At 41.6% G+C, this 12,480-nt stretch overlaps 1 protein-coding gene across 1 annotated transcript in view; it reads left to right on the forward strand.

Moving 5' to 3' along the window:
- CAPN13 (calpain 13) overlaps positions 1-12,480 on the forward strand; it is a 114,944-nt gene that overhangs the window by 68,010 nt on the left and 34,454 nt on the right. The window contains exons 12-13 of the mRNA XM_063125393.1: positions 5,629-5,640; positions 11,787-11,950. Coding sequence (XP_062981463.1) covers positions 5,629-5,640; positions 11,787-11,950 — 176 coding nt within the window. The remainder of the gene's footprint in view (positions 1-5,628; positions 5,641-11,786; positions 11,951-12,480) is intronic.

The raw sequence follows: 12,480 nt of genomic DNA on the forward strand, positions 1-12,480 counted from the left end.
CCATTTAAAACAACTATTCTGTGGTCAGTTAAGAAAAAAAACTCAGCATATGTTGTTAACTGCCTGGGAGAAGAGAAAAGTCTTAACCTGGTACCGAAAAGATAACAATGTTGGTGCCAGGCAAGCCTTGTTGGGGAGATCATTCCAGAATTGGGGGAGTAGGTGCTCAGAGGAGGACTTTAGATGTTGAGTGTAGTGTACAGGTAGGTTCATGTCAGGAGAGGCGTTCTGTTAGGTATTGTGGTCCCAAGCCATGTAAGACTTTATAGGTTAAAACCAGCACCTTGAATTGGGCTCGGAAACATATAGGCAGCCAATGCAAGCGGGCCAAAATCGATCTTATATGTTTGAACCTTATATGCTTCCGAACCATCTTCAAAGGCAGCCCCACATAGAGCGCATTGCAGTAATCTAATTTGAAGGTTACCAGAGCATGGACAACTGAAGCTAGGCTATCCTTGTCCAGATAGGGGCGTAGCTGGCCACCAACTGAAGTTGTTAGAAGGCACTCCATGCCACCGAGGCCACCTGAGCCTCAGGACAGAGATGGTTCTAGGAGAACCCCCAAATATACTATCATCCTTGTAGAGCAGCTTACTTCAGAAGATGGTGCCCTAGAATGAAGCCTTAGAATAGAGGATCTCTCCTCCATCAAATGAGAATGCAAATGCAGCCTCAGGCGTTGGCTTCACTCTAAGGCCATTTCTACACCTGCCTTTTTCCCTGGGGTCATCCCTGGATCATCCCTATGCATCCAAATGACATACAAGGGATCTCGGGAGCAGGCAGGGACGATCCCTCCATTTGCCTGGGATAATCCTTTGGTGTAGAAAAGGCCTAACAAGGCTCACTCAGGAATATATTGCTCTTGAGTGTAACTACTGCAGGGCAGAACGCAATCTCCCCTTAGCCACTCTGGCTGAAAGCCTTAGCTTTATGATGGCTTGATTCGAGCCTCGCCAAATAGGGAACTGGGTTACAATCCCTCCTGCAAGCCCGTTTTCTGCTTTTCTTTCCTGACAGTCTGATATCAGGGCTGGCGTTAAGGGAAGGCCTGGTTGGGCATCTGCCGAGGGCCCACACCCCAGCAGGGACCCACTGACAGGAGCTCCCTGGACTTACTCCTCCTCCTCTTCATCATCCTTGCATCCTGCTTCATTCTTGCAACCTCCTGGTTCACTTGCCTGTCGCTTGGGCCCACGCAATGTTGGTAGTGAGAAGGAAGAGCGGTAGATGCTGCCGCCTGCTTGCTCATTGGCTCTTTAACTGGCAAGCAAGCAAGTGGCCAAAATGACGGGAAAGGGGATGAAGAGCAATGGCAGCTGGTGATAGTGGGGGTGAGAAGATCGACTCCCTGAGGGAGGGAGGACATGGAGGGTGTCTTGCTCAAGGACCCTCAAAAACCTGGACCCAGCACCGGCTGAAATCTCTCTCGGTGACTTTGGTTTTGGTGACAATTATCTAATATCTGAGCATATTAAATGGAGTGAAAGTACAGCTACCTGGCAATAGGAGAATTTTGGGCCTAATCAATACCAAGCAGGATATTCCACTATGAAAGCGGTATGAAAGTGGTATATAAAAGGCAGGAGCCACACGACTGCTTTATAGTGATATTGAAGTACACTGCAGAATCTACACTACTGCTTTATTTTATTTATTACATGTATATACCGCCCCATAGCTGAAGCTCTCTGGGCGGTTTACAAAACTTAAAAACAATGAACATTAAAAACAGATATACAAAATTTAAAAACCACCAAAACTATAAAAAAACAACAATATCCATTTAAAACATGAGACAGCATTTCTCTTGGCTCTTCGCTCTCAGTCCTTTTGCCAGTTCCTACCCACCTTCTACATGTAAATCTCATCTGTCGAAAGGAGCTGGAGAATGGAAAACTAGGGGCTGGAGGGGACACAAAACTCGGTCCATTCCGACCTCTCCACGAGCCATCTGGGAAAGGATCCCATCTACCCGCTGGACATAAGCCTGGTCTTCTTGGGGCTGGTACAATTTCCTAATCTCTGTCGTCCGTCTTTCGTCTTTAGAGGCACCGGTTGCAAGGAGCGACGGCTGAGACACACTGTTCTGAACAGGGCTCAGGCTCCTTGAGGCATTCTGGGACAATGCGGGTTTCCCTGGTACTTGCTGGCACAGGAGACATCGCTTGGGTTTCTCTCAGTTCCTGATCACACAGTCTCTGCAGATGTAGTTGTTCGACAGACCTTCTGGGACAGGGATTTTGAGTGAAAGGGGTGAAAGAGGTGAAAGGGGACGAGGTCTTTTCCATCCTGGATGCAAACCAAGCCTCTTTTGAGCAGCAGAGGAACCCAGCTGGATGGGGGGGGGCAGTGCAGCACCATCCCATGGACCACACACCAACCTCGGATCATACCTGTTTTCTCTTCAGAGGGCCCAGTTTTATAGCAGTATTGAAGTGCACTGACAACTATCGGGGCAACATCTACACCAAGCAGAATATAGCACAATGAGTGCTGTATGAAAGCGGTATGTGCCATGTGCCTATGGGCCCCAACAGTTGTCAGTGCACTTCAATACCGCTATAAAGCAGTAGTGTGGCTCCTGCCTTTTATATACCACTTTCATAGTGGAATATCCTGCTTGGTGTAGATGAGCCCTTGGTTGTTTAACCCAAATTACAGAAACTCCCGTGGGTAATCCAGTATGAAGCAATGTTTGAAGCAATGTGGCTATTTTTTCTTTTTTTAACCCCTCCTCCCACAGAGTGTGTGTGTGTAGGGTTAGGGTGACCATATGAAAAGGAGGACAGGGCTCCTGTATCTTTAACAGTTGTATTGAAAAGGGAATTTCAGCAGGTGTCATTTGTATATATGGAGAACCTGGAGAATTTTTCTCTTCATCACAATAGTTAAAACTGCAGGAGCTATACTGCAGCTATACTGTGACCAGATTTAAAAGAGGGCAGGGCACCTGCAGCTTTAACTGTTGTGATGAAGAGGGAATTTCACCAGATTTTCCATATATACAAATGACACCTGCTGAAATTCCTTTTTCAATACAACTGTTAAACATACAGGAGCCTTGTCCTCCTTTTCATATGGTCACCCTATTTCAGCATGAAATGGGTGGAGGGAGCTTAAGCCTTCCTCTCTTGAAAGGTCGTGGTCCCAGTCCAAATTGGGGCTGCATACACTTTCAGGAGGGTAGGGGATACACTCACGCATAGCTAGGGTGACCATATGAAAAGGAGGACAGGGCTCCTGAATCTTTGAAAAGGAAATGTCAGCAGGTGTCATTTGTATATATGGGGAACCTGGTGAAATTCCCTCTTCATCACAACAGTTAAAGCTGCAGGTGCCCTGCCCTCTTTTAAATCTGGTCACTCTAGTATAGCTCCTGCACCTATAACTATTGTGATGAAGAGGGAATTTCACCAGGTGCGACATGCATACAAATGACACCTGCTGAAATTCCCTTTTCTATGCAACTGTTAAAGATACAGCAGCCCTGTCCTTTTCATATGGTCATCCTAGCATAGCTCCACTATGCACAATTAGGAGAATGTTTAGTTTGGCCCCTTAGTAGACAGTTTTTCAGAGTGTTATTGAGGCAGACATTCCAGAATAATCTCTCCTCATGCTCATCTCTAGTTTTTTTCTGCTTTTTCATCAGCATAGCTGTTAGGTCAAATGGCAAATTCTCTCCTTCAGGCACAAACATCATTGTGTTCCTAGTATATCAATTAGTTATTATTTCCACTCCAGAAAGGGAGTAAGAAAAGCTATCCCATCTTCACACAATTACACTGTAATCCAAAAGGAAACTAAATTTACTGAGGACTACTCCCCAGAGTTAGAGCTGTTTCCAGAATGCTGTTTGGTGTTTTAGTGCAAAATGTGAAGGGCATAAAGCAGAACTCAAAAAATAAACCTGTGATGTGCCATCGCATTCCACCCATTCTGGCTCCAATGTAGAATCTGCCATCCAGGCACAGCCCATAGATCCATAGTGTGAGAGGCAGAGCATCAGTACAGCATGTACCACAGATTGGATATGGATCGTGGGCTCAGGTGCACTGAATAAGCTCATCAAACACAATCAACGGGCAACATTCAATACTGCTGAATCACCACTGTTTGTGTTGCACCAACTGAACCCTCCTATTAGTGCAATGGGACCCTACTGCTTCCTAGAGCAGCTTTGGAAATGAACGAAAATGCTCATTTCCAGAATGGGACTGGTCGGTGGGGATCCTTTTTGCTAGCTTTGGTGACCTGTTCCATTCCAGAAATGTGCATTTCAGCTCATTTCAAGAAGTGCTATTTTCCCTTTGTGCTAGTGGTCCTGTTGGCATACAGGCAGCATTGGATACTGCCCTATGCCTCACCCATGTTCTAAATGTAAACCGCCCAGAGAGCTTAGGCTATGGGGCGGTATATAAATGTAATACATACATACATACATAAAATGTAATTGAAAAGTTTTGAAATGTAAAAGTTTGTTTTCTGAAATCATGCTGGGTTTTCAATTTGTCTCTCTGTGAGGGAAATAATTTCATTTCCACTACTGACCTGCCCATTTTTTTGAAAGTAGTGCCTTGCACTGTCTGAACAAAATCTGAGGTAACTTTGGAAGCAGCTTCTGGTGCAGTAAAAGGAACTACAGAGAGAAAACATGGGGGCACCAGAACACGGGCAGGCAGGAATAATTATGTAAACTTAAGAGGCGATTTAGACCTCAGCACAGGTCTCATGAGGGAGGCATTACAATAGACATGTGTAGTTTTGTGGGTTTGTATATTAAATACTGCTGTGTGATTCTAGTCAGGGAGGAGAGATGACAAGGAAGGGAAAGAACTTGCACAGAGTAAACAGGAAGTGTTATCTTGTTCAAGAGAGTTATAATTAGTACTAAAATAATTAATTGAGTAATCAATATGGTTAATTTATTCATTAAGCACAGATTAAAATGTGTGTGTTTTAATTAGATCTTAACTGGACTATCTCCTAAAAGGATATTTAGTGCTAATAGCATTCTTGTAAATGTTCCACAGCTGGGGTCTCAAGAGCATTTTACAGAGGATTTTTCCCCCCGAACCCACTGTAACAACCCCAACTACATTACAGATCCTACTTACCAACAATGTTAAAGTCCAATCCTGAGAACCCATAAACCTATCAAACTGACCAAGAAGGTGGTGGTGGTGGGTTTACAGCAAGCTTTCAGCTGGTCATTCAAAGGATGCAATGTACCCCAATGTGTGTTGGTTTGTCCAGGCAATCGAAAACCCTGAGAAAAGCAGAGGCCAAAATAACATGTACAGAACCCCCTCACATACAATCTGGGCATATACATCTATGTCTGATTTAGATGATCACCTAAAACAGGGGTGGTATTCCCCTTGTGTTACCCCAAACCTATTCCTCTCTTGATCATACTGTCAAAACACCTTTTGGGGTGGGGAGATGTCTCTTCTTGCAGTGCAGTGTATATTGATGGTGCTATATAAATTCTTTTTAAAAAAACAGTCAGAAGTAAGGAACTAATCAATTGAATGCCACTTGATTGGTCAACAGGATTACATCATAGGCCTATCATTCAACTCTATGCTTAACTTGTTTTCCTTCCTTTCTCTCTTTTAGGTTGGGCCACAGGTAAGTTTTATTTTGTTTTGTTTTGCATTAAATCATCATAAACTTCTTATTGATTGGTGTGGGCTCTAATACATGCTGATAAATTACTAACAAATTGTTCGCATATTCATTTCTATATAATTATTACAATGTTAGTTTCACAGTCTTTAATCATTTTATTACAATATTATAGTATAACTGTGTTAGCCTTCTCTTAATAAATTCAAGGGTTAAGTGTAGCACATGTATAGAACAACTATTTTAGTTGTTCAGATGTTTTAAGCTTTTCAGACTCAAAGCCTCCAGTTCTACTTATAGCATCTGATGACGCAGGTTGTAACCCACAAAAAGCTCATGCTAATTTATTAAAATATCTGAACAGTTAGTCTATATGTGTGCTACACTGAACCCTTGAATTTGTTTCATTATTCTTAACGTTAAGAATTAATCTTCACAACAGCATTGTTATTTCCATGTGGCAATTCTAAACGTGATGAGAAAAAGAGGAGACTAGCTCTGGTGCTATGAAATGCAAAAAATGTTCGAAAAACTTTAAAACAAACTTCTACAAATTCTCAAACTTTTAGGTATTTTTTACAAGACCGCAGTCATGTTCATTCTGTCTCCGTCGGCAGTCAAACTGTTCTGTGGTCTTGTAAAAAATACCTAAAAGGTTTAAAATTGATAATTACTTCAAAAAGTAATTCATTTTGTTGTACAGCTCCTGACGAAGGATCTTCAGATCCGAGACGTTGAGCATTTGTAGGAGTTTGGTTTAAAGTTTTTTGAACATTTTTTGCATTTCGGATAAGAAAAATAAAGAAACCTCTTTTGACATTTCATAGCAACCGAGCTAGTCGCCTCTTTTTCTCATAGCCTTTTCATGGTGCTTTTTCCCTCTTTTTCAACAACTGAATTCTAAACGTGAGCCTGAGAAATAGTGCCCATGTTTGGACATTACGATAAACCATGGGCACAGAATCTCAGGCCAGGGGAAAAGTCTGGCCCACTTGAACTTCCCCCTCTTCCTGAACAGAGATGGACATACCCTCCCTGATAGATTTAATAAGCCATAAAGGGCAAGCATGGAGCATACAAGTGTTTGGCTACCTTCCATCAAGCATCTGGTCCACATCCTTACATTTCATAGTACCTATGTAATGGCTAATATACATTTCCAGTCATGCTATAGATTATTCCAACCTCATGTTCCAGTATCAGAGGTAGAAAGCCTATATACATCTGTTGCTGGGGAGCATGGGCAGGAGGGTGCATTACTGGTCAACAGCTGGTTGGCCACTGTGTGAACAGAGTGCTGGACTAGATTTATTTATTATTTATTTAGAATATTTATATACCGCTCCTCATTGAAAAAATTTCGGAACGGTGTACAAGGTAAAATGAAAATAAAAGCAGAATAAAACAGTTAAAACAAAATTTAAAAGAAGCAAAACAACAACAACATAGAAATCCAAGGCTGCATGTTAAAGAAAGGCTTCTTGGAATAAAGATGTTTTCAGGTGGCGCCAAAAGGAGTACAAGGTTGGAGCCTGTCTGACCTCCAGAGGCAGGGAATTCCACCACGCTGAAGGCCACCACGCTGAAGGCTCTTTCCCTGGTGGATTCCAATCGGAGGATGGATCTAGGTGGAACCACCAGGAGCAGGCCCTCGGATGACCTCAGTGATGTCTGATCCAGCATGGCTCTTCTTAAGTTATATTGAGAAAAAATACTTGTGGCAGCAAGGTAATGCTCAAGATCCTGCAAGGTAGACTCCAGCAATTCATGGAGCGAGAATTGCCAGATGTACAAGCTGGGTTTAGAAAAGGCAGAGGAACTAGAGACCAAATTGTCAATATCCGCTGGATAATGGAGAAAGCCAGGGAGTTCCAGAAAAACATCTATTTCTGTTTTATTGACTATTCTAAAGCCTTTGACTGTGTGGATCATAACAAACTGTGGCAAGTTCTTGGTGGTATGGGGATACCAAGTCATCTTGTCTGCCTCCTGAGGAATCTGTATAACGAACAAGTAGCAACGGTAAGAACAGACCACGGAACAACGGACTGGTTTAAGATTGGGAAAGGAGTATGGCAGGGATGTATACTCTCACCTTATCTATTCAACTTGTATGCAGAACACATCATGCGACGTGCTGGGCTTGACGAATCGAAGGCTGGAGTTAAAATCGCAGGAAGAAACATTAACAGTCTCAGATATGCGGATGAAACCACTTTGATGGCTGAAAGCGAGAAGGAGCTGAGGAGCCTTATGACAAAGGTGAAAGAAGAAAGTGCAAACGCTGGGTTGCAGTTAAACCTCAAAAAAACCAAGATTATGGCAACCAGCTTGATTGATAACTGGCAAATAGAGGGAGAAAATGTGGAGGCAGTGACAGACTTTGTATTTCTGGGCGCAAAGATTACTGCAGATGCTGACTGCAGCCAGGAAATCAGAAGACGTTTACTTCTTGGGAGGAGAGCAATGACAAATCTTGATAAAATAGTTAAGAGCAGAGACACCACACTGACAACAAGGTCCGCATAGTTAAAGCAATGGTATTCCCCGTAGTAACCTATGGCTGCGAGAGCTGGACCATAAGGAAAGCTGAGCGAAGGAAGATAGACGCTTTTGAATTGTGGTGTTGGAGGAAAATTCTGAGAGTGCCGTGGACTGCAAGAAGATCAAACCAGTCCATACTCCAGGAAATAAAGCCAGACTGCTCACTTGAGGGAATGGCATTAAAGGCAAAACTGAAGTACTTTGGCCACATAATGAGAAGACAGGATACCCTGGAGAAGAGGCTGATGCTAGGGAAAGTGGAAGGCAAAAGGAAGAGGGGCCGACCAAGGGAAAGATGGATGGATGATATTCTGGAGGTTACAGACTTGACCTTGGGGGAGCTAGGGGTGGTGACAGCCGACAGAAAGCTCTGGCGTAGGCTGGTCCATGGAGTCGGAAGCGACTGAACGACTAAACAACAACAACATGTGGGTACTCCTTGTGGTTGTCTCTCTACATGACATTATGGAAGAGCAAGCTAAAGGCAATTAATTTTTTTGTGTTGTTTTATCTTTGTCAAAGGACTTGATCTTTACAGTTGCATACAAGATCTTAAATATGTAGATTTGGTTGGTGGTCTGGGGTGGTGGGGGGAACAAAGGCGTGATAATATATATTCTGCCAGTTGTTCAATGCGCTGGTCTTAGGGAACAGAATTTCTATTTGTGACAACAATCATGCAAAACCTGTTATAAAGGCATCGGGGGATTGTTTAAAAACATTCCTAGTGTTATAATATAAAGGCATTCTGAATCTCTAGGAAAAAAGAAATACTTATACATAAAAGATACCATTATCTTCAAAAGAAGTCCCCATTTAGGTTTGTTGAAGTTTTAATCCATCACATTTTGAAGTTCAAATACCTCCCATGCTCCCCTTAAAAAATAGGTTTTTCTTTCTTTTTGCAAGATAGCAGTTGCATTTTCCCCTCTCTCCCGCTCTCTGTTTTTTTTCTTCCCAAAGGCATGGCTCATAAATTATTGTGCCACACTGTGTAACCATTCTAAATGGGATTTATACACTCCAGTGTATTTGTAAGAATACGTTTAGTCAGGGTTTTTATTATGCTGTCTTTATATGTCATCACAATAATAGCTGTTGCATTTTATTTATTGTTACATCTTGATGAAAATATTGGAACAGCAACAAATATAACAGCGTATGTTATTTTCTTATGAGAATGGATATAAGGTACATATGTATTTGACTGTCCCTTATATACAGATATAAGGAAAAGTTATTTGGAGCCTTTTTTTAAAGAAAGTGAAATACAGGGGTGCTAAGGAAAAACTGAGTTATTTATTACATTCAACTGACCCATATGTGATACAAAGGGTTGCACTATTTGCAATAAAAGCTACTAGATGTAGAGCAAAGTTTTTAGATACTATTGGTGTGAGTTATTATAAAGATTCAGAGATATAAATGAAATGTCATTGAGAAGTAATTAAAGGTTTCTCTATGTCTGCTGTGCTCCCATTTTACTATCATTTCAGTAATGCATGTTATGTAATGTAATTTTTACCATATGTAGTATAGTTAAATGTCAAGTTTGTATGTGTTGCAACAATCTGTGGATTGAGCAATAAACGTATTGTTGTTGTTTGAGATATAAGGTTCACAGTCTATAGCAGAACTATAACAAGCATATCACCATGGAATATGTGTTTTGACCTTCAGGCCACCTGTAACATCTGCGGGGTTAGGGGACCACATTTGATGGTCCACCCCTGGGGGTTGATGAATCCAGATGGATTTTTTTAAAAAATATTTTATTTGTTTAAAACATTTCTTGGCCACTTTTCAGGTCAGAAGCCCTCACAAGGCAGCTTACAACAATAAAATACATAAAAACAGTTAAAATATTAAAAGCAATAAAAACATAATCACAATAAAATAGCAATTAAAAACAATGAAACCAACAATAAAACCAGAAAGAAGCAATAACAGTACTCATCATGGGAAGACCACAGTAAAATAAAATGTTTTTAAGGCCTTCTTAAAAGCCTACAAAGATAGTGCATGGTGGACCTCTGATGGGAGTTTGTTCCAGAGGTTTGGAGCCACTGCATAGAAGGCCCTATTTTGAAGTCTCTTGGGGATTTTCCTGCAGGCTTACCTGGCAGTCCTGCTGAAGTCCTGTCACCCTGCGTCAGTTGTTCATGACCGTATCAAAGATGTAGACAGAATCTCTTATCTCCCAAAGATTTCCAAACACTCTTGTTGACTGTCTTCGTGGACAGTGCAATCTTAGGCATGTTGCCTTGAAAGTAAGTCCCATTATATTCAATGGGTCTTACTTCCAGGTAAGTGTGCATCCGATTGTGCTGCTGTCATGTTTCTCTATGGCAGCCTTCACCAACGTGGTGCGGAGGAGCCCTCCTCTATGTCCCACCAACACGAGACATATGCTATGGTGGGACATGGGAGAAGGCATTCTCTGTTGTGGCACCCCGGCTGTGGAATGCCCTCCCTTCGGAGGACCGACTGGCACCGGTGCGGAGTTCATTTCAGCGCCAAGTAAAGACATGGCTTTTTAACAAAGCCTTTCATGGCTAAATTCACCAAGCTTGCACATTATTTGAACTGTTTTAATTGGTTTTTACTGCTTTAAAATTCTATACTGGTTTTAGCCTGATTAATGGTTTAATTCATTTTTAGCTGTGTACATTTATTGTTTTATATTGTTTGTATAATTTTATCTGTACGCTGCTCTGAGATCCTAGTGATATAGGGCAAGATACAAATGTTTTAATGTTTTAATAAATAAATAAACTTCCATCAGCCACAGCCTATACAGACAAGGGTTGTGGTGATGGGAATTGTAATCCAAAATATCTGGCAGGGATCATGTTGGGGAAGGCTGCTGTATGGGACCTTGGACTCTACTCACCAACTCTCCCATCCTTTACCTTGGGATGAAGGGCTGGGAAGTCAGGAGTCTCCAATCTTGCAAATGGCGGTTTGCTCTTCTTCAGCTTGCTTCTACCTTTCATTTACCTATGGAGTGTAGAAATTAGGGTTGCCATATGTCCCAGAAAACTGGGAATGTCACGGTTTCCAAGCATTTTCAAAATGTCCTGGCCAATCAGCCAAGAATCCCAGATTCCTATTCCAGCCAGCCGGAGAAATTCCAACCTCCGAAATGGTGCCTTGAGCCTGCTCAGTGGAGTGTAAGTCTCCATATTGAAGTCTCCTCTAGCTTTTGAGAACTAGTGGAGAAATGTAATTTAGTGTCATTTTTTTCTGTATGTTTGCTTAAACTGTTCTTTGCCTATTATTTATTTGCAGGTGCTTAAGTACTTTAGGCTGCAATCCTTTGCATACTTACCTGGGAATAAGTCCTATTTAACTTATAGGATTTGTTTCTGAGTAGACACACATAGGATTGCAGTCTTAGATAACTAAAGCTTAGATAGCTTTCTTTCTTTCCCTAGACCTTTACATATTGCTTAGGTGTTGTTGTTGTTGTTTTAAAAAAATCCTAGCCCCCCCCCCCAAATTGTCCTGGTTTTGTGGATTCAGAATATGGCAACCCTAGTAGAAATAAATGAAATGAGAATGCCATTCAATGATAATTACATCTGAAAACCTTTTCCTCTAAGGGCAGAAACAGATATTACAAGATGGCGCTTGTGCAAATGCGAGATATCACTAATTACTTTCACTTGCTACCTGGGACCTACGTCATTGCTCCCACTGCATCACAAGAAGGTCAAGACTTTGAGTTCCTTCTGCGAATCTTTCTGAAGAATCCAAAGAACCTCAGGTAAAGCTTTTATGAATACAACTGAATTGGAGAAGGCGGAGAGACATCACACTCTAACTCTTCCTAGAGTGTCTCCCTGGCCTCATTATTTAGGGAAATCTCCTCACATCTAAAGCTGACATTAATTTATTCCCTACAATTCTCCTCAAATGTCTCTCTGAATTTTGCTATCAAATGTTCTTTGGCTATCTTCTGTGAATATTTGTGAAATAATCACCAAACGTTTCATGTTTGCCTTTGGCATTTGATGACGTTTGGTAGTTGATAATGATATTTGGTTCCAATGTTTGGCAGTTGGTATTTGCCAATGTTTGGTAGCTGACATGCAGTGGAATTTCACATTGGGCAGTACTTGATATTTGGCATGTAGTCGTATTTAGTTTTGACTACGTTTGGTCATTTATATGTAGAGGCTTTTAGTATTTGGTAGATGGCAGGCTATGAGGTTTTGTATTTGATGCCTGCCAAAGGAAAGAATCGAGAGATTCCATTAGGAAATCCAATCACAGGGCTCCTGCATAACATGATGT

This window comes from Elgaria multicarinata, chromosome 4 (genome assembly GCF_023053635.1).
Source record: "Elgaria multicarinata webbii isolate HBS135686 ecotype San Diego chromosome 4, rElgMul1.1.pri, whole genome shotgun sequence".
Lineage (NCBI taxonomy): Eukaryota > Metazoa > Chordata > Lepidosauria > Squamata > Anguidae > Elgaria > Elgaria multicarinata.